Source organism: Ammospiza caudacuta, chromosome 5, assembly GCF_027887145.1.
Source record: "Ammospiza caudacuta isolate bAmmCau1 chromosome 5, bAmmCau1.pri, whole genome shotgun sequence".
Lineage (NCBI taxonomy): Eukaryota > Metazoa > Chordata > Aves > Passeriformes > Passerellidae > Ammospiza > Ammospiza caudacuta.
Genome location: NC_080597.1, coordinates 5,567,973 through 5,594,842, shown reverse-complemented (window position 1 = coordinate 5,594,842; position 26,870 = coordinate 5,567,973). Strand labels below are relative to the sequence as shown.

Below are 26,870 nucleotides of genomic sequence, written 5' to 3'. Positions count from 1 at the left end.
GCTAAACCCCAGAGCAATTTTAGATATCACAGGACATATACAAACAGAAACAGGTCCATTTAGAGAAACAACAGACAGATTTAATTTCATTTTCCATGAGCCCTTCCAAAAAGCCATGGGAAAGGCATTTCAGCCCCAGCTTGATGTCAGTATCTCATCAAAGGAAAAGGCCTTGTGGGAGTCTCAGTCTGGTATTGTTACTGAGACAAAGACCATGACTGGATTTTGTAAAGGGCTCAGCGATGCTGTGGCCGTTTATAAGCTCTTACCATTTATGGAAGGCAATAAAATCAGCCAGTTTTCTCCAGTATGATGCTTCAGGGCACTAATTCTCAATTGGTACAGACTGGGAAGGGATCCAACTAAACACGTACATGTTTTCAAGGTTGCACAATCAGCAACAGTCTCAGCAAAACTACATTTTGCTCCCTCACAAAGGATAAGGCAATCCAAACACTGGAGAAGTATGGCTAAGAATTTAATGTTATTGGCCAAAGTTCTGGGACTAAATATGCCCACATTTCACTTGGAGATTCAAATGATGTGTTTCTGGATGACTTTTCCACATTAGAAGCCTTAAACAGTCAAGGCTCTGTGACTACAGAAATATGCTTTTCATAGTAGGTAAATACACAGGAATATGATAAATCCTTAGATGCAGGAAGCAAGGGGGGCCAGAACGATTACCTGCTCTGATCTCCCACACTGCAGCAGCTACAGACCCCTTGCCACCTCCTCCACACTTCCCCATGTACACAGCTGGAAATCCAAGCACCTTCCTTGCAGCCTGTGCTCAGGAGGTGCAGAAATTCCCCTTGAGCCACACACAGAGCTGAAACAAGCCCCTAGTCTTCAGCAGCCAGTGTGCACTATGGAAGGATGAACTGGATTTTTCACTTCTGAGAGGTTTTCTTCTCCCCCTTTTTAAACAGCTTGTCTCCTAAAAGAGTGTTCATTCCCTCATATTTATTCCTAGACTTTGTTTTTGTCTTATTTTCTAATTTGAGCCGAGGGAGAAGCCAGCATCCCCTTGTCTGAACGCCCACATCCTCCCACCAGTGTCTGCTTAAAGCTCAGCGTGAGCAGCCAGCTGCACCAGCAGGCTCCTGCCTGGGCAGGGGAGTCCTCACACAACCCCTGCACCCACACACTCCTGGTGCAGGCAGAGCCCTGTGCCTGCTGCTCTGGGGCTGGCAGGACACAAAAATTCCCTCCCAAAGCCCCAGAGGCAGTGGTCATACCTCAACAGCTTCCACCTTCCTGCGGAGCATGCTCTCCATCTGCTCCGAGAACTTCTTCACCAGCTCCAAGCCATCCACCTCCTTGATCTTCAGGGTTGGCTCCACATCTTTGTACTTCTACCCAAGGGAAGGAAGAAAATCCTGCTGAGCAGGAGGTTCTTAAGGAGGGGGATGAATCTATCATTGCTAGCTGGGTATTGTCTTTGTATTGAAACAAGTGCTCTGATTTTATCACCTTCCACCTTTGCCTTTCCCCCTTTTCCATCTGCAGATTTGAGGCCACAACTCAAAGCACTTGGACCAAGTGAAAACAACTGATCCAACTGTGAGCTTGTGGCTGTAGAAAGGAGCAATGCACCTGAAGCTACGAGTGCCTACAAGTTAGAGAGAAGCAGAAGGCCAACTTTTAAAAACCCAAACTGTGCACTGACATCCACAACAGCTTTATACATATCACACACCTCCAGCACACTCAAGGCAGAGGGAAGAGCAAGGGAATGGAGCTGTGTGCTGTCACTGCAGCTCTTCCTATGCCATGTGAGCTCTGGGGCACTGTCCTGACTGTGCTGCCTCAGAGCCACCCCATCTGTGAGGGAACTTGCCAGGTCTCTAGCAAGAAGGGCCTGCTCAGTGCTCACAGGGGAGACTGGCAAGAAAAGCTGAGACAGAAAGGGATGATGCCACTTATTGGGCACCCAGGATAATAATTTAGGCCAAGAGCAACACAGAGGCAATTCCCAAAACCTAGGAATTATGAGCATGGCTACTTGCTGCTGCCTCCAAGGGGAGAGGTGCTATAATGAGGAGGATCTAGATCTGACAGCTTTAGAGATAACCAGTTTATTCTCACCACGTTTCATAAAACCTAGGAATTTAAAAAACCCAAGAGTACATCTAAACTGTAAGCATAATTTGTCTCCTTAAATCTGTTCTTTTAAGACTGGCTAAAATGGTCTTTATTTCTCCTTTGCAAAAAATCCCTCTGCTAACAGAGACAGCCAGAAAGAAAGATTAATGAAACCTGTGAAAGTTCGCAAGACAATTAACTTATTTCAGAAAAGACAGAGCCTTATCTCCTGAGCAATCTGGAAACTCAAAGGCAACCAATTGCAATTCCCTGGTCCCTCATCATCAGTTTTGTCTGCAGTGTGTACAGCCCCCCCTCCATCCTCACACTGTGTTAGCAACAGAGCAGCAATCTCAGCCAGGGCTGGGCAAAAAAAATGATGTGGTTAAAAGGGCAAGGAGATGGCAGGGGCTCTAGTGACACTTCTGAATTAGAGAGAAGCAGCAGGGAAAGGACTTTGCATGTCTTTAGGGTGAGCCCGTGGAGTCCCTTTTGTTCAAGAAGCTCCTTGACCATGCAGGAGTGAGCACGGGCAGAGGCAGAAATGCCTCGAGGACGGGGCAGGCTGAGGAAGTCAGACAGAAATAGCAGCAGCATCCAGCCCACAGCAGGCATGGCAGGGAGGCTGCTCGCTCTGTCTGGCATGATTAACAGCAAGGGTTTTACTGGATTAAAAATGCCAGGCCTCCCATCCCCTGGGCTGGGGAGCTGGGACAGGCAGGGGAAGCAGGAGGAGGAAGAGGATTGAGCAGGAAGGTTGGGGTAACCACACTGCCAGAAGAGAAATGTGCAGCACAACCCCTGACCACGGTGCCTGGCTGGTGAGACACTGCAGCACACCCCCAGCTGGTGTCTGTCCCTTCAGCTCTGTGTCACAGCTCTGCCAGCACAGAGGTGATCTCTGCCAGGCTGGGCTTTAATCAGGCCCTGCTGGGGGAGCAGGGTAATCTCTCCTGGGAAAGCTCACCAAGGGGAGGACACATGGGCAGGCAGGCACTTCACAAAGTGACCTGCCACAGTTACCCTATAGCACAGCCTCAGGTAAAAGCAACAGGGCTTTTCCCTCTCTCTGTAAATTTTTTAATGTGCTTTTGACATACTCACAAGCAGATGTTATGGGGTAAAAGTAATAATGAGAAATGAATACCAGTCTGCTCATGGCGTGCACCTCTCAGGCCTGAGATCCAGCCAGAGATGGGAAGGAAAAAAACCCAACACAAAAAAACCACCCAACTTTCTGCAAAGTTCCAGTTAGCTAAGGAATACACCAGTTTTGAGCTCAAATACTATCTGAGCTTTTTTCCTACAAATGAACCAGGAAACCACTACATGCCTGTATTCCTGCCCTGGAAATCTCTGCCTGTTGATGACTATTCATCCAAGATTTTCTAATGGTGGGCAACAGAGCTGTGATTTCAATCCTGTCACCAGACACCATGGCTGGAAGTCAGCTCAGGTGCATGTATTGGCCAGGATCATCCTGTACAACCTGTGCTTGGGGTTCAGGCTATCAGATCATTTTAAGTTATAGAACAGGAGTCAGGCTTGGGAGAACTGGCTGAAATGATCTGATGTTTGAAAAGAGGCCAAGAAGTTAGCTCAGCTCTAACACAAAACCTTTCCTTATTCATCTAGCACTTAGCATTCCCCTAAAACAGTAGGAGCAATTCATTAAGATTCCCCTTCTGCCGTGACGGGGGTGGTGATTTAAAAGTAGAATATCCAGAATTCAGTATCCTAAGTTTTATCTGTGAACAGAGATATGTCACCAAGTATATATTCTTGTTCCCACCTCCATAAAATCCAGCCTATTGAAATACACAGTGCTGCATTACTCACTGCTAGTGGAACTAAATTAAGAGTGTGAAAGACATTCCTTTCATCTTCACCCAGGAAAATGTCTTGACTGAACTTCTCAAGTTTGTCTGTTCTTTGCATGTTTTTTGGGCTTTCTAATAACACCAAGGCCAAGCTGTGATGCAGGGTAAAAGCCTGCCCTTGGGGATTCAAGGGATGTCTGTGATCTCACCAGGCCTCTGGGAATGATACAGCCTGGTAGGAAGTCAACTACTTGAGTGTGCAACATGATTTTAGGGTTCTTCTGGAGGAAACAAACAAAAAGTTCAAAGAAAACTAAGCAAACTGAAAACCATAAAAGAAAGTTTATGCCAAGTATTAAAGACAAGGTTTATATGCAAAGCATTCAGTAACTGAAAAATTATGACTCTCACAGCTACAATAAGCTGGTTACTTCAAGACCATTAGGCATGAGGGAGACATGAAATAAGATCCAAACTGAGATGATAGCACCTTCTGTATTTCCTCAGAGACAAAATGTCTGTTGACTTAAACAAGCACTGAGAAAAGAATCACCTGGACCTCTGCACTGTGCTCCCCCCACTTCTGCTGGTCTGGGCACAATCCTGCATGCAGAGAAATATCTGATGTGAAAAACAGGTAATAGCCCAAAAAAGAGCAAGGTGTCTGGGGAGCCGGTAAATCCATGTCTTTAATTTTCAGACTTTGGAGTGTTTGGCTCCCCAGGCCTAACATACCAATGAGATAATCTGCATAAAGTTATTTAGGATCTGCCAGGGTGCATGGAAATTATATTTATTAGCAAAAGATCTGTCTGCATCCACTTGTAGTGCTGGAGGTGCCAGGGATGCAGTGGGAGCCCTCTTGGGATAGTCCCTGCTTTGACATAAATTGTGAAGAAATCCTACCTAAAGAAAAGGACTGAAGTGAGTGCTGGCTGCTTCTCCCCTATTCCCTTATTTCCCAGGGAAACAACAGGAGATAAAAAAGCTCAAGAAGTTAAAAGATAAACTTGAGCTGCTTAAATTGCTAAAGTCAAGTTAGGGCAGAACACAACACCGCATGAATTTAAGAAATGATTTTTTACTCGAGTGTTCACAGAGCAAGGCTACATCAAGCTCATCTGTACCCCTACTCAAAGTGACATTTTCCTTCTGAGTCACACACACTGGGAGCTATGGCTTGGGGACCCCAGGGGACAACAGGCAATGCAGAAGCATCATCAAAACTGCTAAAAGCCCAATTTTTGCATCCACATCCTGCTGCAGCTGCCTCACAATTAGTGCAAGAAGTACCTTTATCAGGGCTGACAGCTTTTATTGCAGGGTGACTCTCTCCTTCCAAGAAAAGCTGATGATGAGCACAGACCTCAGTGATGGACGCTGAAAGCCTGTCCTGGTCAAACCCAGCAAAGTGAGTGCTGCAGGATATGATCCCTTACTCCAGCAAAAAGCAGCACTCTGGGGACAGGGAAACAGGGCTTAGCAGTGAGGCAAGGAATGTGATACCCAAACCCTGTGTTGTGCATGGGATGTGAGTGTAATTGACAATGGTAATATGAGGACAGAAGTCAGACACCTAGAAGGTGTAAGGGAAAACTCATGGCTTGTGTCAGAGAATCAGAGAAAGAGTAAAACACTGGATGGCCACAAAGTGGAGTGTGCATTCCTTTGGATGCAGTCAGCAGGCACCATTTCCCAAAAGCAGCACTTGGGAGGTGCAGGGCAGAGATCCCCAGGTCTGAAAGAGGAACAGCCATTCCCCACTGACCTAAGGAAGCTTCTCTACAGCTGCAAAAGGGACCATTTGTTTAAAGCCCCTGAAGCTACACCCCTGAATGCTGCTGGAAAGTTTAGTGCAGTAGTGCCTGTTTGGTGAACAGGCCAAGCAAACTCTGCCCCCCTGGCTTCCAGGGCAGCTGCCTGAGGCAGAGTCTTAATGGCAAAATGCAAAGAATTGATAAACAACTGGCTGAATACAGATGAGGAAACAAAAAAAATAATTAGTGTCAGCTGGAGAGATGCAGGAGGGGATGGTGGGGTGAGTGATGAGTAGCAGAGAGACTTAGGAAAGGAGGAATGAAGGGTCAGCATGGAAGAGCAGGAGGTGATCATCAGAGGGAAAACATGAGGAGTGCTGTTAAAAAGTATTTGTAACAAAAAGTGATACAATTAAGTGGTGCTCAGCAATGGCTGATGAAAGCAGGGAAGGCACTGAATGGATCTCCCTCTCCATCCATGGAGAATGGCCACAGGGCATCACTCTGGCCTTAGGGATATGGAGCTCCATGGTTTAAGAGACAGCTGCACACCAGTGCCTTGTTCTATCCTCCACCCTGCGAGGCACACAGGGAGGTGACACAAAGCAAAGGGAACCCTCACAGGTTTTGCCTACCTTCTGCAGCAGGAGAGAGCCTGAATACTTAGTCACAATGGAGTACAGCTCCCCACCAAAGGCATCTGCCCAGGACTTCACCCTAAAAAAGGCCAAAAGAAGGAAAACCCGTGTTAATAATTCCAAATCTGCAGAGGTGGTCAGACAGACAGCTGGTTAGTCTGCAGAGTTTTCTTCAGACAGCTAAAACTCCATCATCCTGAGTACAAATCCCTCTATTTCTCTAAACCACTCTCCCACAGTGGCAATGTTCTGTCCAGCCACACAAGCAGCAAGGAGACAGTGCTGCTCTTGGACATTCCACCCAAGAGACTGGAGAGCAGGGAGAAACACCGAGTTCTGCTGGTCTTGAACTTGTCCCACCTAACTTTGGATGTGGAAATTTGGTCTTAGATGGCATCTGAGCTCCTTCTGTTGCTAGCAAAGGGAAATAAATTGCTTTCTGCAGACACTTATTCATCTCTCATGACAGGCCCTGGGGTGAAGGGCTAGACACTCAGTGCCAAATCTGCTGAAGAGAAATAAGTGTCAGGACTTAGAGAAGGTGCCACAATTCACCCCTTGCATTCAGCTCCTCCAGCAGAGCAGGCCACAGACTGATGAGCCAGACAAATTCTCTGCTCTCACTGGTGGTGCAGCTGCTTGATAATGCCACAGCTGATTATGCACATTGTCACTGTAAAGCACCCCCAGCTTGTGCCATCCTGGAAATAATGGATGGCAGCGATCCCACATGGAGAACAGTCAGATGTTGAGGAGCAGCCTGAACACTGAGCCATCCAAATCAAAATAGATGGCTCCCAGAATTGACAGAGCACTTCATCAGCACTTACACAAGCAATGCCAGGCAGCTCCCTCAACAAGGATTCACTTAAGAGAGATTTATTTAATGCAATGAGTGGCCCTCTCCAGTTACACTTCTTTATGATAAGTGCAGAGTCTTACCTACAGCTTCCAGGGGAGTTCTTTGAGTCCCAGGCAGGCTTTAACCCCAGGGCCTGTTTTCCCAGTGCATTGCACCACAAATAACACACCAACACAGAGATGAGCGCAGGAGAAAAGCCAGCACAGCAATGGTGGAATAATCACAGGAGCTCACTTCTGCCTAGGAAAGCCTGCCTAAACTCCCCTCTTGCACACAGGAACACACAGGCTTTTTTAAACACATAGGGGATGATTTGGAGCAAACACAAAGCTTCAGCTCTGCACCTCTCTCTACTGCTATAAAAAAGCATGAGAGAGTGGGTGCCTTTTAAAATCAATCCTTAATTGGCAATGAGGCATTCATATTTAACCATTCAGTGTGAGCTAGCACCAGCTAAAGTAAATTTCTTTACTTTTGTTTTTTTTCTGCATTGTGCATCTGCTCTTATTTGCAGAGCCAGAGCTTTTATCTCACCATTTCATCCTCAGAGAAAAAAGCATACAGATATTTTCTAGGAGACCAGGATTTATTTGGCTATATCAGAGTTATTCTAGCAAGCCTGGAATAAAAGAGGAAACAGGGATCCCATGGGATGCTTTCCTGTTTGTTGTAGTAGTGACTAATCATTCCCTTAGATATGAGGATCTCTGGATCAACATTTAAATTGATGCCCATCTGCTCCTACTGGCTTTGCAAGTTTTATGTACAAGATGTTTTGTGCTGAATTTAACAAATATTCTCCAGTCTCCTTGCCTTTTACTGTAGAAAAAGAAAACCTAAACATGAAGGGATAGTAATTTCAGCAGGGATGTTTATTTTTCATTTCTCTCCCCATTTCTCTCCCCTCACCTCTGTTTTGTGTCATATTTATAGTGTGCCCCTGCTCCTTCCAGCCCTCAACATTCTTCAACACAACAGGGTGGAAGAGTCTGTGGTGTTAATTTCTGATTAGTTGAGCAATTTCTTGAAACTTCCAGTAACAGCAGAACTTGAATAAAAACGGGGTTTGTATAGTTTTGGGATGTCTGCTCTGGCTCAGGGACTGTTACTGTTTCTGGTCTCAAAGCAGAGGAGGAACGAGGCACAAAGACAGGGGGACCAAAGAGAAGGGCAGAGACTGGCAGCTCTGGAGGACTGGCTGGAAAGTTAAGGGCACAGAAGAATGAGAGGGCTCAAAAGTCTCAAATCTCTGTGTTACAGGGCTAAAGTTTGTGTCATTAAACATATCTGGCGGCATTTCATGGAAGTTGCAAAGTAGGAAAGTGAAGAGGCAGAAATACACTGGCATTTTTGTATTTAAAAGACAATTATTAGCCAGGGAAATGAGCAACCTTAGAATACTGCCTTAGAATACTGGGAAATTAAGGGCAGCCTGCTGAACTTAAATTTTTTTTCATAAACAAGCGAGAGAAAAGGTCATTCTGAAATTCACCAGCTTGCAGAGACATTTCTTTTAATTGAAGCTGGCTCTGTCCAGCTCAGGAGTAGGTGTATGAAGGCAACAGGAGCAGCCTAAAGAGGCCACACCAAGTTGATCTTTGCCTCTCCCACCAGCATTTCCCAGTGTTCCACTACCTTAAGAAGAAGTCAGCCCCAACTCCTGCCTACACCACGGCTGGTGGAGGAGCAGGGCTGCGTCCAGTGGGGGAGAAGAGGCGCTTTGTGCGCTGAACTGGCACCCCAGCAGCACCGCTAGGAACTGACTGAGCAGATTTCTGCACAGAGAGGAACGAGCTGGCAGTGATCCAAGCACGATGCAGCAAAGCCAGACAGGGCTTGGGGAGCAGCACAGCCCGACTGAGCCTTGTGTCACCTCACCCTGCCTGAACCCAGCTGCTGCTTGGAGGGCTCCGCTTTTGTGTCCCCCCCAAAATGTCCCTGTGTAACCCATGAAACAGAGCCATTTTCTGCTGACTGACTTACTCCCTCTGGGCCTCTGGCCAATGTATTTCCCTGCTGAAATTTCATTTCAAAAGGGCGACTTTTGTGTTTTGGTTAAATTCATGAGTGGATTTGAAACACCAGGGATTAATTCAGCCATTGCTCTGGTTTTAGTACCAGAGGAGAAAAGCTCTTTTTCTATTGTTTATTCTTCATTCTTGCACAGGAATAAGTTCCAAATTGTGCAAAGTGACGTAAATTTCTTTTTTTCAGTATCACATTATAACAAAACACATCAGAAAAGGTTTTGGTCAGAGATTGTCTGCTTCTAATCCCTGCTCTTGTATTCTGTGGCAAGAACAGCAAAAAGGACAGGCTGGCTTCTAAATGCCATAGGCTTCAATGCCAAAAGGTATTCCTATGTGGTATTTATCCTGGACATGAAAAGTTGATTTGCTTGGTTTGAAGTTGGCAGAAGTTGGATTTTATCTTGTGTAACCTCTGTGTCCTTTCTGTGCAACCCAAATCAGAAGCATTTTTGCTGGGGAAGGGCTTGATAGTGCAAGAACAGAATGGGCAGCAAAGTTTCCTGAGACCCTCCTGGATAATGTCAGTGCAGCTCCTGGGCAGATGGGCTGGATTGGTGGCACATCTCTAAGTGCCTTATTGGCAATTTTTGAATAAAAAACATTTCCACAAACGCAGGAAAGTGCTTAAGCTGTCTTGAGTTGATTTTTCAGATGTCTTCTCCTCAAACTGGCTGGCAGAGTTGTCCCCTGTCCAGACCAAGCTGCTGTCCTGCACCCACAGCCCTGTCCCAGCACCCCAGAGGCTGCCCCACAACAGCTTTAACCAACGCCGGCACTGACATTTCTAATCCTTAAAGGATTTAACTCGCCCAAATCAGCTTAACAAGGTGAAGTTTCTATAAACTGGGGTTGCTGAGAGCTCTTGGGCTCCTGGGGGGCTGCCAGGGCTACGTTGCTGGCGGGGAGCTTTCCGGCAGTGACGGTGCTGGATGAGCCGCTCGTCACACGGACACACGCAGGCCTTGGAGCGCTACAAACCCAAAGTCTGCAAACCAAAAACCCCAAAAGATGCATCTAGAGTCCTTGCATGTGCAGTGCACGCACAAACCACGGCTGGGTGTGCTTTGTATCGCAGCTCAGCTTCTCATTCCTTCCCTCTGGAGCTCTCGGGAGGGCCATTACGCCTTTTGTAGAGAGGTGGAGCCAGCACCAGCAAGAAGGGCTGAGGCCTCTTTCCTCCATTCAGCCTCGCTCGCTAACATCCTCTGACAGCCACAGGTGAATAAACACGGCTGTGTGCTTTACCCAGGCCCTTTGCAGCCAGCACTGACCCAGACAAACGCAAGGGACCAGAGCTTTGGAGCTGCAAACCTTGCTGTGCACAAAGAGGTGTGTCACTGCCCCAACACCTCATGTGCACCTTCCCCAGCCAGAACCCGGCCAGTGCTGTGCATCCCTTGGGTGTTCCTGGCATCTTAAAACCCAGCAGTGCCTACTGAAACAACTCTGCTCAACTGGGAGCTGCCAAACTGGGGCCACTCCCGTCTGCCTCCATGGTGGGATCTCTGCAAGTTTTGCAGCAGCGGCAGCGAGGTTTTATGAACGTGTCTTTAAACTGGTTTCGCCTTCTGCTGCCCAGTGCATTAAAGGAGAGCATTAATAGATGTCAAAATACTTAACTAAAGGAGATGAGTATCATTGCTACTCTTGAGGAGTGGGAGGAAGAGGCATTGCATCTTAGCCTAGACCTGGACACAGAACTGGCAGCTCCCATGTCTGTGTCCTCTGCCAGGAGCCAAGGGAGGGCAGTGCCAGCCCCTGGAGCCATGTGTCCCCCTGGAGACATGTGTCCCTCAGGAGCAGCCTGTCCCTGCCGCGCCTGCCATGCCGGGGAGGCAATTCCCACCCGCAGCGCCCATGCACGCAGCAACACTCACGTTTCCAGCGGGATCTTCGTCTGGGCCCTGGCCCAGGGCGGCAGGCAGAGCAGACAGAGCATCATCCACGACACGGCCCAGGGCCCCATCCTGCAGGCACCGGCCATCAGCAAGGGCTCCGGCCGGCGGCGTGCGGGGGCTCCCCGCCGCTCCTGCTGCCCTGAGGGAGCTCCCCGGAGGCCCCCGCCATGGTGCCGGCCTGGGAGCGCTGCTTGTGAGGGGCCGAGCCCCGGGGGCACCGCGGCCGCCTCTGCCCCGGGAGCGCCGCCGCGGCTGCCGGGCGCCGTCGGGCTGTCCGGCCCAGGCACCGAACCGTGTGGGAGCCGCGGCCCGGTGCGTTCCCACGGGTGTGAAGCGGCTCCGGGCCCGCTCAGGGGTGCGCACCCACGGGTGTGAAGCGGCTCCGGGCCCGGGGTGCGCACCCACGGGTGTGGAGCAGCTCCGGTCCCGGTCAGGAGAGAGCGGCTCCGGGTGAGGAGCGGCTCCCGCTCCGAGCCCGGTCAGGGGTGCGCACCCACAGGTGAGGATCGGCTCGGGCGCCGGTGAGGGGTGCGCACCCACAGGCGTGAAGCAGCTCCGGGCCCGCTCAGGGGTGCGCACCCACAGGTGGGGATCGGCTCCGGCCCCGTTCAGGGGTGCGCACCCACGGGTACGGAGCGGCTCCAGGCCCCGGAGCGGCCGCGCCAGGAGGGAGCTCGGCGCTGGGAGCTGCAGCGGCTACGTAATCCCCTGCCAGCCCTTAATCCCCTCGCCAAGCAGCAGCAGCCGCAGATTTAGGGAAGTGGAGTGGGATAAAATCACCCGGGATTACTCTGATTTCTGAAGACGGGCCTTGGCTTCTCCAGCCGGAGGTCAGGCCGTGCCTGCTTTAAAGGGGTCGCATCCACATCCCCCAGAGCCTTCCCAGAGCTTCGATCTCTGCCTAGTGGGGCCTCCCCGACCTGCAGGATGCTGGCGGGTCCCTCCGGCTGGTTTTCCCAGCGTTATCTCCTGTCCAAAGGGGATCCGGGGAGCCCTGAGGGTACCGGCGGGTCCCTGCCGGCCCCTGCCCGGTGCTGAGGTTTGCACAGGGATGATGAGGCCGGGCAGAGCATCCAGGACAGCTCCGAGGCGATTGCCAAGGCAATTTCCTTCCAAACCGCAGCTGTGGGTCTCTGGCAGGGCAGAGGAGGGAAACTGAGCAGTGGAAAGCAAAAGGGACATGAAAGGAAGGGCTCTCTCTGCCAGTTTCAGCTGATCGCCTCCTAATGTGAATGATTATTTATTAATAGCCGGACCTTTCAGTTTGGCCAACATTCACTTGAGATTGCCATCCCTTGGTCTGTGTCTGGAGAGCAATGAATCAAAGGAGCCCAATTGCTGAGCCTGATGAATGACAGGAAGCAGCACACTGCACACTCGGATGAGGGTCACACTGTGGAAGCTCATTATCATCATGAGAAGTATGAATTATAAATAACTACAGATATGGCAGCAGAAAGAGCATAAATTACTGCTTCAACCTGTTGAACAGCTTGGCTCTGTGGCTGTGAATTAAGCCATTTATTACAGTACCTTCCAATCATCTTTTGCACATTTACAAATGGCTTGTTTAATGTAAAATGCAAATGTTTAATGTAAAATGCGAAGCCACACTAGATTGGTAGGTTTCTCTAAGGACAGGGAGGGGGGAACTGGCTGTCAAAGCACTGAAATAAAATGAAGGCCTGTAGTATAGATGACAAGTATAAGGAAAATTAACTGAATCCTGGCCAAAACCAGCACAGATGCAGTTTAAATGGGATAATAGAAGTGACAAAGGAAATACTGAAAAGGGAATAAAACCAGGAAACACTGAATAGAGGTTAAATTGTATGATGAAGAGGCTGAAAGCCTGTGGTCAGGAATTAAGTAATTCCAGGAATAACTCACCGCAGGATAGGATGGCTTTGTCAGTTATTACAATATTTACTCCAGACTGAATGTCTTCTTGAGAATCACAATCTTCAAGCAGAAGCTGCAGGCCTGGAGGGCATAAATTTCTCTTATGTTTTTAAGTCTGTGCAAAGGGCTTCATGGGAAAGTTGAAATGCTTCTTTCTGACCTTAAAATCTACAAAAGAATCAATTTCTACACAGCGAACACTCCAGAGAGAGCGCCTTTAGCACATCACATGGCTGCAGGCAGCTGCCTGAGCCAGCCTGGGAAGGCAACAGGCAGAGCAGATCTGGGCCCGTGTAATTCACCTCTCCCAAGTGGCCAAAATGTGCAGCCTCCTCCTGCCCCTGCAGCTGGAAAAGAGGAGAAAATTGCTCTTAGAGGAGCTAGGAAGACTGACAATGAAGCCTTAATTTGTCTGTGCTTACCAGGATTAAAACTGAGGGGTGGCATCCAGGGTGACAGGCTTCCCTGTATGAGGACTTGAGGGAAAAGAGGATAAAAATTCACATACTGGAAAAAAAAAATCTGAAATGAGATCTGAAGGCAGGAGCATCAACATTTTAGATAACATTTTTTCTCCACTTTGCAAGGAGCCATAAAAATTGCTATTGTGAGTGATTTTTGCAGGATCTCTTCAGTGTGCTGCTTGCAGCTGGGACCCAGGTTAATCCAGATGGGTTCTGGCAAGAGCCCTTGTCTGGGTGTGTTTGGTAACCCCTGAAACACTGATAGAAAAGGCAATGAGACAGCAGCACACTGAACTGGGAGATCCAAATCCCTTTATTTGGATTTATCTCATTTAGTGGATATATCTCACTTAACCCCTTAATGATCTAAAATTGCAAGGAAGTAAGATTGGAAGATTAAATGAAAATAGCACTGAAAACTGAAAACCCCAGGTGCCTGGAGGGGCCTTAATGGGATTAGTGTGCATCCAGTTGCTTCTGCAGAGCTCAGCCTCCACCGTGTGTGAGCACAGTTGGAGCAAGGGAAGGAGATAACAGCAGGGACTGACTGGGGAAAAAGAAAATGAAATCTGTGAGAAAGAATGAAAGCAAATACATTAAAAAGAGTGAGAACTTAAAGCTGCAAGAGATACAAGGTGAGCAAGTGCAGCAATTTAGAGCTACATTTGCAAAACCATGAGGCAATAAAAAAAATACCTGTGTGATTTTTGTGCTGTAGACACAGGCAGGGGAGAGATTTACCTGCTCTGGTAAATGCTCTGGGAAGCAGGAGGATTTGGAGCACACATGCCCTCCCAGAGCCCACATCACTCACCCCCATGGTCTCTGTACATTTCTGCCTGCACACCCATTCATCTGCAAGCCACATGCTGTCCCTGCAGTTTATAGAAGCAGCCACAAAGGTGTCGTATTAATTAATGCCTTCAGCTGGTTACTTTGCCTTTTTTTTTCCTTTTTAGTTTTTTTTTTTCCACAGCTCTGCTCTAAATTTAGACTTGTTTAAATACTCCAAGATGAAATGAGCATTTTTAAAAAAATTTGTTTTTGCTTGCAGCATTTTAAACCCTCATCAGACACAGTGTTCTGAGCAGTAGGAAATTCAGGGCCCAGAGGGAGACACCAAGGGAGAGCAGAATGCACAGGAAACAAAAAGCACTGGAGCATCTTGCCACCACCTCTGAAGCCATGACAAGGAAAAGAATGAATTAAAAAAAAGAAAAGGAAAAGTAAGTGAAAGCAGATGCTCTGTTTGGGGAGAACTGTGAGCAGTTCTGCCCCACAAGAATGCAGCTTTCCTGAAAAAGCAGGCAGAGGGAAAGTGAACTTTATCCACTATCAAAGGGTTAAACTTAATCTTTTACATTTCAAGTCCACCTGAAGGGACTTGACTAAGAGAAAGGGAAATCCCATTTTAAAAGAGATTAAAGCCTTTTGTGATAAACTGGCTGCACTGGAGCAGCTTTCTTGGGGAGGAGGCTTTGCTCTGTGGGGAGCCCCAGGAATTTTGGTGCATCAAGTGCCTGAATAAATGATGGCAGTCATTCTGCCAGTCTGTGCTGCAAAGACACTTGATAGTGCACATCTAGCAACATCATCCATGCTGCCAAATCCTGTGTATTAGAGGCATGATGCAATGACCCTGTTTGGGGAACACTCTGCAGATCCCTCCTTCTCTCTGCTCACTGTGCTACTGAGGATTCAGGATTTTGCAAGGTTATCAGGACAGAGGTATTCGGGCCAAATTAAAGTTGTTCCAGCCTGGCAGGGCTACAAAAAAGGAGGGTCCCTCCTCCATCTGTTCCACTGTCAGGGTCAGCAGGTGGGGAAGGCACAGAGATGAGTTCACAGAGATCATAGCTTCCTTTGTGCTCTGATGTTACTGGTTCACCTACTTGCTGAAATCCTGATAAGGATTTATTAGGTCATGGCTGTAGGGTGTTTTGGAAATACAATAATTCTCTGAGCTCTTGCAGGGGGAGACAGCAGAGCCTCCAGTGCCAAGGACCCTCTTCTGGCTTGGCAATGACGTACAGGGACAAAGCAGCAAAGGCCCCGCTTCCCTGCCTCCCCTGATGTGTTCGGGTGGCACTGTCAGTTTACCAGGGGGGTTTCCCTGTTCCCTGGCAGTGGGGGTGGCTCAGGGAGGCCGTGGAGCTGGGCTGCAGCCTCTGCTGGGCTCTCTGTGGTGATGCAGGCATGGAACATCTGCCTGTCAGGGACGACGGCATCGGCACAGCTGAGCCGCCTCTCTCTCCCCAGCACAGCGCTGAGGGCCAGGGGCTCTCCATCTGTGGGCTGGCACAGCACTCGTGCCTCATCCTTGGGGAAGCTGCTGCACGCTGCCACAGCATAAATAAATAGAAATTTCTGGGCAGAAAGATTATTTTGTTCATCTTTCAGAGGTTGAAAATCTTTGAATCTTTCCTGCTAATTTTTGTTGCCAATACTGAGTGTTCAAGCAAGACCTGTTGTAGAAATGTGTACGAGAATTTATGGAATATTCAGAACTCAATTTAAAAAAATCTTAAAAGTCTTATTATTTCTTTTCCCTTCCTTTTGATTTCAGAGAAGGCAGCAGCTTTGCCAAAATTCTAGGTCACAAATTAAAACATTTCATGCTTTTCTCCTTTGAAAACGAGACCACTTTTTTTTCCCCACAAAAATCAGAGGCGATCAGTTTCAGTGTGATTACAGATAAAAGCTGGGCTTTGGATACATTTTACCACACATTGATGTAGGTGTAGATAAAACCAGTCCATTCTTTCATGAATATTAATGAAAACATGTTTTGTGATTTTAGGCAACCATCAATTGTTATTAAAAATACCCTGACAGTTCTGAAGAAGAGAAAGAGGTGGGGGGAGGCTCTGCAAACTGCTTTCCACATCCAATTAACACCGTTTTGTGTTTTGCTGTGCAATTACCCTGTAGTGAGTGTGAAAGGTGCTTCCCTGACCTCCAGCTGCTCAGCGGGCTGGCAGGGAATGGTGTTCACCCATCCAAGCACGGCAGGGCAGGCTCTGCTCCTTTTAAACTCTTTTAACCTCTGGTTACAATTCCAGTCACTTCCCGTCACCCTAAATTGCCTCCGAGTCCGTAATTAGCTCAGTCACCTGCCAGCTTCCATAGCACACACTCCTTCTTCCTCCCTTCGACATCTGACAGCATCCTGCTCTGCCAGCAGCTTTCAAACAGATTCCCCTCCACCCCAGGGCCTTTGGTGCCACGAGCCTGCCCTGAAAGGATGAAGATACAAATCACGTTGTGCCCACAAGGATCATTAAATGCCTTCTTTGATTTCCTTCAAGGAGCACAAACGAACTCAGGAAGCGAACCAGCGTGTTTCTTGCCAGCCTTTTTTTGTGGTCGTTGATGTTTTTGAGCCCCCCTCGGTGTGGGGTGATGGAGCTGGTCCCTCCCTGTGGTGGGTGAGGAATCTCCAGCTCTCAGCCATCTCCTCCTGAGGTGGGTGCTGGCTAAGTAGATTGCCGACCCCAGGACAGAGTGGTTCCCAGGGATTCAGCCTGGTCTCTGTGTTATGAGAGAAAATAACCTCTCTCTTACTGCTGGAATGTGAGGCAGTGTGCAAAGCCTGAAAAAATCAGTTTTAGCAGCCTGGCTCCTTCTGCCTCCCCCCTCTGTTGTCAGCATCTGGGCAGCACATGGGACAGGCAGGAGAGAGGCAGGGAGAGCTCAGCAAAGCACTGGGTCAGGGACAGAGCAGCCTGCAGCACGCTGGAGATAAAACCAAGAACTGTGTCCACCATCCACAAAAACTGGAATGTAAGATTGCAAGAGTTATCCATAAATAATATTTTATATATATAAAATTTAAATATAAAATTTTAATAGATTAAGTATTTCTAAATTTTCTGTTGCAAGAAAGGAAATTTCTATTCCAACTTATGATGTCTGTCTCAAATCATCTTTTATTTGCCAAAGCTGCACTCCACCTTCTGCCTTCTCGTTAGTGCAGCCTTGAGGCTGAAGTTTACATCTTCCTGAGCCAGAGGCTCCTGAAGTTTCAGACAGAAGCCAAACAGTTGTGCCCTGAGGGATTCCTTCACAGGAAATCTGATATGCATAAAGTAGGCAGAGCTGTGCTGAAATCTCATTAGTGATGGTTGCTTGCTGCAGCTCTGACCTTGCCTTAATTCGTTCAAGTGATGCTGGAGTTAATTGGCGTTCTCAGTTTGGAGTGATTCCCTTTTACAAGGGCACTTTAAGCCTGGATCTGCTCTGCTGGCCAGGCCTGTAACTCCCCTAGACAGAAGAAGCATTACCTGGCTGTACTTGTGCTCCAGTGTCTGGTGTCACACTCTGGCAGCCCCCGAGTGTCACCCAGGGCTGGAGGGAAACCAGCACCAAACACAGCAGCTGGGTTTGCAGCAGATGGTGTCACCCAGCCCCAAGGCTCTTCCTGCTCTGTCACCAGGCACAGGGACAGCCACCCCTCCCAGGACACTCCACCTGCTCTCCTGCTCCAGCAAATGCTCAGCCTGCACCTGCCTCATTTGGGAGGTGAATTCCTGGGACTGGCTATGGGAATTTCTCTGTGGTTGTCAGGGAAGCACACACGGACAGAGACACAGCACTCCTCATCCTCCTCTCCTCCTCATCTTCCTCATCCCACCTGGAGATGGGAGCTATCCGTGCCCAGATTCCATAAGCCCTTTCCTGGGCCACCTTCAAAGTGTGCCCTGCTATTTTCACAGTCCTTAGTTACTGGTCAGCTTTTTCCCATCCTTGAAGTGCCATAATTTTCTATTTGCCTTCCAGAGGTTTTTCCAGAGCTCTGCTGGTATTTTTTCCTATAGCTGTTTTCACCAGCTATTTTTTTTTTCTCATCTACCCAGGCAGAAACAGCAGGTGGAAAGGTTATTCACTTCCAAAGCCTTCCCTCCAAGGATGGGCTGCAGCAGCAAAGGGCAGGCTGGTGTTCTTTGCCATCTCACCAACCTCTGTTGAGGGTGATCAGGAAAGAAAGGAGCTCACTGCTTTCACAGTCCTCCCAAAATGCTCTGTAGTCAGGAGGATGTTTGGATGTTTTATCACCCACAGTGGGTTGTTTTCAGCATTGCTGAGCAGTCTGTTCCCTAGCACCTGAAGACTGGGGAGGCCAAGGGCATAAACACACCTCAACAGCTCAATAGCCCACTCTGTTCTGGCAAAGTCATTTTATGGGGAAGGAGCTACAACAGAAAGTTTTGCCTTTTCCTCTCCCAGTGAAAATGGACTTTTTGTAATTCTGGTCTTTTCTGAAATGACAGTAGCAATTGCTCACCTCTGGACAGATCATCAAAACCCCTTTCAGACTCCCATTAAGCTGCTGCAGTCATCAGGCAAGAGGAAAACATTTCTAAGGCAGAAGCACAACAACAGCTTTGACAGCAGCACGTCTCAAATCACATCAGAGACTCAGAGCAGAGCTAATGGGACAGGAAGGATAATGGGAATCTTGCACCAACTGGTCTCCTCAGTGTCATCTTTGTCACACAGCTGGAGACAGCATATTTGGGAGCAACTGTAATTTATTTTTTGATCAATACAGGAGCTGCATATGAAAATAGCCTTGCTGCTCTGGTCACTCCCTGCTGGCTTTGTTCATTTCCCTGGCCCAGAGCAGGCTCAGGGCACGCCAGGCTGCCACGTGCCAGCCACTGGGATGCTGCAGAGCAAGGGACAGGGAAGGGATTCCTGCTGGGTGATACAGCACCTGCAAAGGGAAAGGAATACAATATCAGAAATCCTGTATTTGTCTGGACTAATTTTTGGTTGCTAGGCTGCTGCTGTTGCCTCTGTCTGCTCCTTGCTTTTTCCAGTTTTCGGTGCTTACACAACATGCTGATCTCTTTACAAAGGGCTGGATCTGGGAAACAGAGCAGTTTGGGCTGGGCTGAGGGATTTCTCAGCTGGCTGCAAACAAAAATGAAGTGTTTGGAGAGGAGTGAAGCTCCAGTGGGGTGTGACTGAGCATCAGTCTCTGCCTTTGACTTCTGAGACCTCCATACACCTGTTACGGAACTGCTCCTCATGCCCATTTCAAGTGGGGTAATGTTTCCTTCTCTCTCCTTTAGAAGGGTAATGTGTATAAAAAGCACTTTTAGACACTTCTATCTAGCTGTTTATATAAATGCACTTGTAGAGCAATGTTGAAGACTTAGAAGATACATATAAGAAATAGAAATCTTTTAAAGTCATGTTGAGTTCTCATCTGAAGGAGATAATGAAATCATCACTTCCAGAAAAGGAGCAGAGCACTTCAGATTAAATACCCAAAGAGTGTTTGTGCTCCTCTCTTCTGTATCTGAACCTGCCCCTGTTCCCCTCCCCACCTTCTGTCTGTCCAGGCCTCCCTCAGCAAAGGGTAATTGAGCAGCTTGTTATGGTGTGGTGACAATAGCCCCACTTCTATCTTCCTGTCACTTCCTAAGCTGATATTTTATCTCTGAGATCTTCCCACTTCATAACCTGCTTGCTTCAAGGTGTGCACAGCAGAGACACAAGGGGTTCTTCATCCCTGGGCATGTGGCTGCTCCCTGCACTGACACTGGCCAGCCTTTGTCTTCTGGATTTAGCAGCCCTGCAGTGAGGGATTAGCTGAGTCTCCTGAAATTTAATGTTCTCTAAATTTCTGCTTTCAGCCAAGGAAGTGAAAGTTTCCCTTGACTTTCCGTGATTTTTTTTTTTTCCCAAAACAAAATCATGTTTTGCTTGTGCTCTTTTCTCTCCCTGGTACCTCTTCTGATTTCCACATCTTCATTTCTGCCCCTAAAGGCAAGCTGAAAATTTCCAGTTTTCACACCTCTTTAGAACTATTCACTAATTTCAAAGTCCTTCCTGGACTTTCTTGAGTACACAGTCATAATTTCTTCATATTTCTCAAAGGATTTAACTGGAGACTCCTCAACTTTACATTCCCTCTACCCTTCCCTTGGTGAAGCTCCTGCTTTATGATCTCTGGAGGGGCTTTTCTCAAAGACAACAATGCTTTTAATTGTTACAGGATTCATCATCTTCACCTGTGGTCCTGCTGACACTCTGAGACATTCCTAAGCTGTGGCACACGTTTGGTGGGATGTGATGGACTTGAAAGGAGCCCGTGGTGATGGCCTGTGCTTGCTGGTGGGGCAGACAAACATCTCCCTGCAGTTGCTTTGGAGGAACTGGAGATTTTAGGAGTTGGGGCAGGGCTAAGGAGGCACAGATGGGTTGGAAGCACTAGGTTTTGGCCAAAACAGGAGAAGGGAAAGAGGGTGAGACAGCAGAGGCAAGAGGATGATGCTGCTTGCAAGCACACCTCTCACAGAGATGGGAATTGCAGCTCTGCTGCCAGACTTCCAGCATTCAGTAGGTGATTCCTGAACTTTGGTACAGTTCTGCAACTTGGCAGCTCCCCTGATCCAAGCTCTTGGCTGCAGCTCTCTGCATCCATGGCAGAAGCCAGGAGAGGCAGGACTCCCGTGACAAGGATCCAGGAGAGGAGCCTCAGGCACAAAGGAACCCTGCTCAGACAATGAAATGCACTCGGGCTGAGTGGTGGTTCTGGGGCTACTGCTCCAGGCAGAGAGCAGGCAGCTGCCTGTCAGCCAGACTACAAAGCTGCAGTAAAAATGAAGGAAAACAGAGCTTTTGTTCCCAGCCTGAGCAGCCCTGCTCTGGGAGGGCTGCCAAGAGCCTGCACGCTTTCCTCTCTCCCTTTCAACCTTGTATTTACAGGCAAGTGCTGAAGAAAAAACCCACAGATGGGCAGGGTAATGAAGGGACATATTAATAATTTCTCTCTCCCTTCTAGGATGTTTGAGAAGCAGATTTCAGGTCTTGGTGAAGAAATCCAGGATGGGTGGCTGTACTTGGAGATAAAAGGTATAGCAAGAGATGTGTGGCAGCAGCACTTGGGCAAAAAATGTTAATATTTATGTAAGATCTAACCATGGGATTAACATCCCTCTGTGCACACAGTAGCAGCTGTAGGAATACCATCATTTTCCAGAGATCCCTCATGCCATGGAAGCAGGATACTCTCTTGCTGATAGGAGGATCTCATCCTTTCTAATCTTTTTCTCTTGTTTAGTCACACACTAGAGGGTTTTTCCTTCTGCCTTTACAGGGCTTACCTTGCTTTGTGTAGCATTTGTGTCCAAATAGAGAAAAAACATATTTTAATTAATGTATGCTCCAAATAGCTTAAAAAATGTTGAGTAGGGTTTTTTTTAATTACCTGTTTGACTGAAGCTGCTGCTCTCAGAAAATGTGCAGTGACTTCCTATTGTGTACACCTGATATTTATTCTAAATTAATTTATTGGATTTATTAAAGTTGTTGCTCACTTATTGAAAAGAAGAAGCATAGACATTACTTGAAACTCGAATTCTTTCCACAACAGCTGTAAAGGAAAGGCATTCTTACATAAAACATATTTTTTCCAATATGTATTCTTCAAAGTGATGTAAAAATCTTTTCCTCTCCACTTTACCCTTTTCAGTACTTGTTTCCTGCTTGTTTCAGTAGTTTTTTTCAGCTAAACTTAGAGCAATGTGGTTCCTGCACTTCACGTTCACTTCCATGCTGGGCAGACTTATATCTGAACACTGTTCTGGTTTGAGGATGCAATCTCCATTAAAATAAAAAATCCCCACAAATCTGAAGGGCAGATTCACAACCCCTCTCTGCTGCACTCTGAGGAAAGGCAGGGGCTTCTCACTGTCATATTTTCTGAGAAATCCCTTGCCCAGCATTCTTCTCCTGGAGCTGAGAAGCCTCAGAGAAAAATGCAAACAATAATTATCTGATTTGCTTCTCTTGTGTTTGGCTGCTTTGGAATGTGGTTTGGCAATTGTTTATCCAACAGGTGATTGTTTCATTGGTTTCATGTGATTTTTTTTAACTTAATGACCAATCACAGTCAGGCTGTGTCAGGGCTCTGGAAGGAGTAATGAGTTTTTCATGATTATCTTTTTAGCCTTCTGTAAGTATACTTTCTCTATTCTTTAGAATACAATGGCATGGCATGGCATGGCATGGCATGGCATGGCATGACATGGCATGGCATGGCATGGAATAGAATAGAATAGAATAGAATAGAATAGAATAGAATAGAATAGAATAGAAATCAGCCTTCTAAGAACATGGAGTCAGATTCTCAATTCCTCCTCCATCTGGGGAACCCACAAAATACCCCAGGGGCTGGCAGTGGTGTCAGTGCAGTTCAGCAGTGGGTGCTGGTGCTGGGGAAGTGCTGCCCAGGCTAACTTTAGCCCAGACACTCTAATCCCCCTGGCTAAATTAGGTTTGTGCTGAGAGCTGCCCTCTCTCAGATTAGGCTCGGGATCAGCAGCTGCCCCGTGGGAGGGACCTGCAAACACTCCTGGGTTCCCAGAGTCAGCCAAGGTAGGGGGTACAACAAAGTCACCTTCTGGTACCTGTGGCATTTCCCAAGTCTTGATGTCCTCCAAGAGGAAGAGCCTTTGGATCTCAGTTTCCTCAGCACCTCAGTGTTGGGAAGGATGGAAGTTTGATAAGGAAGTTTCACAGATATGTATGCTTGGCAGAAAGATTTTTGAACATAGAATCTAAAGAAGGAATAGAAATGAATGCAAGTTTTGATATAGAAGAAAAGAATTGCTGAGCCAGTCTTACTGGATAACCAAGAAGGTAAAGGGTGTGTTAGTTAGAAGGGGTTTTTATGACTTAGAGCAAAGGATAAACCCACCTCAAACAAGAAGAGGTTTTTACCAAGCACAAAGCACAGCAAAGTTGCAAGTAGAAAAAAGGTACCAGAATTTTCCACTGCAAGAAAACTGAAAAACAACTTTTAGCTTAAACTGTAATGTACTAACTTTTAGTGACTGGAGAATAGTAACATGAATATGGTAATTACAGTAGTTATGATAGGCTATAGATAATAGCTATAGATTGGTTCTGCTGTATTAAGATGCTCTGCAAGGAAAAGTGCAGTGCAATGTAACCAAAACCAAAGGGTTTCCAGGCCTGCCTGCAGCTGGAGCTGACAGCTGTGGGCACAGCTCTGTCACCCACCACCCTGGACTGCCGTAACATCCAGGATACATAAACTGCATTTTGGATACAACAAGCTGCATTTTGGAGAGCTGCCTGGAGTCCCCCATCCCTCATTCCAGCTCTTACGCCCCAGATCAGCTCAGTGCAGCTCCTGCCTCTCTCTGCCCTCCCCACATCCCAGCCCAGTGCTGCAGAACCCATCCCTGCCCTGATCCAGTGCCTTCCCTCTGAGCCCCTCGACATCCAACCCAACCTTGGCAACCAATGCTGCATTAATTCTGCTGCAAGACATGGTATGGTGTAGCCATCTTAAAATAAAGAGAAAAACTGGGAAAAGGCAGAAAAGACTGGTGTGGGAGCAGGATGAGCAGCTAGAAGGGAGTGGTTGGGATGGGCTTCCTCTCCAGCAGCAGATGCAGCTCAAAGTATTTATATTTGTAAAGCCACAACCTTTGTTTCCTCAGTGTCTTGCAGAACCCCATTTTCCACTTGCAGCTCGTGTATGCCAAGCTTCCTGCTCCAGTATTCCCAACTGAGCTGGGCACAAATATATCTAAAGGCCAGAACAAGCTTGTTAGAGATACTCACAGGAGTTTGGGAAAGGCAAAGACTTGTAAGAGTCTTTTAAAAGTCTTCAGAATCAGCAATAAAGTTTACTGTAGGTTGACTGAGGATTAAATCTTCAGTGCATTATTCATCTCCAGGAGTGGAATTTTGCCTTTCCCTGGGTTTCATGGACCCCTCTGGGTAAAGCTGCCTTCTCACAGCATTTTTTTCATTAGAGCCTCCAATGCTTACTGAAAAATGTGTTTTAATTTTGCCTTTTCCTCAGCAAAGACTTCCAAGTTTGCTGAAATATTGAACTATGATTTTAATGTCCTAAAGGGGCACTGGTATCTCAGTGCCCACTGCTTTTATGACAGAAGTTCAAAGCTCAACACATTCTAAAGAGGAGGTGGAGCATCCTGCCTACTCAGCTGCATCCTGCTCCTGGGAAATTTTATTTTGCTGCACCATTTTAATTATCCCCATTGCAGCTACAACAAGCAGGAACAACAGAGAGCTAGTGAATAAAAATCAAATTAAGGAGTGGAATTTTCTGTGAGAAAATATTTGGATGCTTTCACTGAGTGTTGTGGGTTTCCATGATAGACATGGACAGAAATGATGCTTCAGTGTTTCACTGACTTTTTACTCCTTGTCTTCTCACTCTAGTTTAATATGGGGATTAATGCATAAAGCACTGCTGCAACTGCTTCTGCAATTCTTGCTGGTCTCAAATGTACAAGTTATTTAATTCTGATGGAAGAAAAAAAAAATCACAAAAACCCCAAACCAAAACAACAACATCAACAACAAAAAAACCCCAAACCACCACCACCAACAAAAAAAACCAAAACCACTCAACCAAAAAAACCCCAAACCAACAACAGCAAAAAAAAAAAAAACCCAGAAAAACCAAACCAAAACATCACAACTCAAAATGAGCAGTATCACAAGAAATACAAAAACAATAAAATGACACATGCATACTGTGAAATCATCTAAATAGAGTTAATGTCATCCTTATATATTTTCTGATTTTCTACTTGCTCTCTTTTTTTCCATATTCAGATAAAGAAAAAAATAAAACATGCCCCAAAAAAGGCAATTCTAAACTGCTGCAGTCTTTTCTCAAAAGGCCTATGAGCTCATAGTTCTAACAGTATCTCTAAAAAAAATTTAAAAATTGAGGATGTTTGCAACCACCATATTCAGAGGTGGTTCATTCATATTCACCAAATTTGATATCAAATTCACCATATTTGATACCCAAAACACCCTTTTTGGTACCATGCACAGACCTGGCTGCATAGAGGCACTCCCAGCCAAAACAGAGGTGCTAAAAACACAAAATGCCAAAAGGCAGAGATGAAGTTTTCATAATTCCATGAGAATCCTCCAGGTTTCCATGACATTCCAACTGTATTTCTGGATAAAGCCTTTTCTGACACAGGTACTTCAGTTTGCAGTAGAAAGGGACATGGGTCAGCTGTACACTCCAGTATGACCCCAAGCTCAGTCTCCAATTCTCAAATGCACCTGAAAAAGCAGATCCTGTCCTCTGAGATGGAAACCTGGACAAGAAGTTTGGCTTCATCTCTCCACAGATTTCTCTCTCCACTTTTCCTCTTCTGCTCATTGTCATAAAACTCATGGTTTGTTTCTGAGCTTGTTCCATCTTCTCACCACTGCTGTTCTTGGTAAACAGGACAGACTTTAAAACAGCACCTCCATTCTTTAGCAACAACACTTCTTCACTCCACAAAAGGCAAGTTTATGCCTTCTGAATAATCCCAGAAATCCCTTACAGTGCAACACAGTGAGAGAAATCCAATTCTGCCAGCATTACTTGGTGTAGATGTAACCAGAAGAGAGGGCAGTGAAAAGAAACCCTGAATTACCTCAATCCTTGTCTGCTTTAAGATAAGCCTCAGCTTGTCAAGCATAATGCCAATACTACAGTTTTTGTAAGCAGCCAGAGTTAACAGATGTTTTAAAAAATATGCCTTTAATTTCTGTAAGTTGCTCTGACAAGTAATAAATAAGAATATTTTTAAAACTTCTACTCACCTTTTTATAAATAAAATATTTGCCCCATAACTAGAAAATGTCTTATCCAGGCAGCTTGAGATGCTTAAGGATTATTTTTACCCACTAATTACAGAAGTTCTACATGTCAAATGAGGTCTTAACTATGTATCCTCATCATCTTTAAATTGCACTCTCAGATAATCCAACATCACAGACACCAATTATGCATGTATTTAGTTTCAAACTCTGTTGTGTAGATTGCAATATCTTCCACACCAGTTCATTCTGAAATAATACCAATTAACTCAGTAGAATGCCATCAATTATAAAGGCTACATAAATTATGAAGGCTACAGGATTAGAATTTGCTATCTTTAAGGTCTGCTTTTCCTGGTATCTGCTCAGCACATTAATTTCACTGAATCTGCAAGAATCATAAACTAACAACAGGCAACCAGAGGGTGATTTGTTGTCTATCAGTTAATTAGTGCAGGGAAACTCCAGCAGTTTCTTGGGGTTATTTGCTTATGTGAATAAAGAAAGTAGCTCTTGACTTGTTTTTTCCTATGTATTTAGAGCTTTTCCCAAAAAATGGCAGCAAATCCTCCCTACCCTTGCATGGGGCAGGAGCAACTCTTTGACTCATTACAACTGTGTAATTATTCAATTCAATTACCTTAAAGTAATTGAAACCTGCAGCCAAACTGACACTGAAGAACCTTCACAGATGAGGCTGAGTTGTGCCTACATCAGTGCCCACAGCAGAGAAGACTGAATAATCATTCATAGATTACAGTTTGGGTTCTCTGCACCCACA

At 46.5% G+C, this 26,870-nt stretch overlaps 1 protein-coding gene across 1 annotated transcript in view; it reads right to left on the bottom strand.

Annotated features, from left to right (window-relative positions):
- Positions 1 to 11,179, bottom strand: part of CACNA2D4 (calcium voltage-gated channel auxiliary subunit alpha2delta 4) — a 119,443-nt gene extending 108,264 nt beyond the window's left edge. Inside the window, exons 1-3 of the mRNA XM_058804820.1 lie at positions 11,073 to 11,179; positions 6,301 to 6,382; positions 1,242 to 1,358 (exon numbers count right to left, since the gene is read on the bottom strand). Coding sequence (XP_058660803.1) covers positions 1,242 to 1,358; positions 6,301 to 6,382; positions 11,073 to 11,179 — 306 coding nt within the window. The remainder of the gene's footprint in view (positions 1 to 1,241; positions 1,359 to 6,300; positions 6,383 to 11,072) is intronic.
- Between the last annotated feature and the right edge of the window lie 15,691 nt (positions 11,180 to 26,870).